The sequence below is a fragment of the Sphaeroforma arctica genome (assembly GCF_001186125.1).
Source record: "Sphaeroforma arctica JP610 unplaced genomic scaffold supercont1.4138, whole genome shotgun sequence".
In the NCBI taxonomy this organism is placed as follows: Eukaryota; class Ichthyosporea; order Ichthyophonida; genus Sphaeroforma; species Sphaeroforma arctica.
This window is the reverse complement of record NW_014036420.1, coordinates 1,658-2,697: the sequence shown is the minus strand read 5'-3', so window position 1 is coordinate 2,697 and position 1,040 is coordinate 1,658. Positions and strand designations below refer to the sequence as shown.

The following is a 1,040-nucleotide window of genomic DNA, read 5'->3' as shown; positions in this document are numbered from 1 at the left end:
AAAGATGCGGCTGTTCAGCCGGATGAAGTAGTCGTTTCAGGAGGACATAGTGCAACTACAACCGGATATAGAGATGACAATGTTATGATGGTGGCGATAAGGGAACATATACGATTCGCGACGTTACAGAAGCACTTTACAGGTGGCGGTGATTTTATGGATCTCAGGCTCAATAGTCCCATGTGAAGGATAGGGGATAAGATGGATGATCTGGCATATCATCCAATGGAATGGGATATTCTCGAGGAAGCAGTGACAGCATCTGAATACCACAAATACTATAAGCAGTTGAAGGAAAAGGTGATGAATACGAACTTTAAAATGCCCACACACCCAAAGTGTGCCATAGTTGGGTACAGAAAGTAAGGGCATATCAGATCCAGTATGGCGCTGATCCACAAAGTGTGGGTTTGCATGTCGTGGAGTTAGCCAACGCAAAATGGTTTGTGACCACACAACTAGATTTAGTGATGCCAACTTTCGAGACATGGAAGGACAAGGATCCTAAGAATCAACTAGTGATTGAAAGATGCAATGAAATGTTCATATCCTACGAGTACGTAGTATATGTAAGTTCCATTCGTATGGGCAATGGAACAGTGAAGTACACGGAAGAGCTATGTACACGTCTAGGGTCGAATGCTAGTAAGATGTCAGATTCGAGGCTGAAGCATGATACGAATAACATATGTGTTGAGTTAACCAAGGGTATGCAGTCGTAAATGCATGATAGACTTTATGAGGGTCACAAAGACAAACACTGAGACATGGGTCATCGACTATGAATTCGGGCTGCATGGACCGAAAGAATGTTCATACGGCTACATATACAGAAAAATAATTTTGAGCATGCATCCGGGCGGCATATACAATATAAACAATTTGACCATGCATCCGGGCTGCATACACAATACATAAAAATAGACCATGCATCCGGGGTGCATATATAATAATTAAAAATCGACCATGTATCCGGGCTGCGTGGTCAAATCACGAAAACCCAAAACCCTAAAAACATATATATATATAATAGTATGAGA

General features: G+C 41.7%; 1 protein-coding gene across 1 annotated transcript; it reads left to right on the top strand.

The window, feature by feature from the left end:
- Positions 1–403: 403 nt before the first annotated feature.
- Positions 404–722, top strand: SARC_14092 (hypothetical protein; the record flags this gene model as incomplete). Its single annotated transcript, XM_014291775.1, has 1 exon — positions 404–722. A coding segment is annotated over one exon (319 nt), but the record flags the coding sequence as incomplete, so codon positions are not given.
- Between the last annotated feature and the right edge of the window lie 318 nt (positions 723–1,040).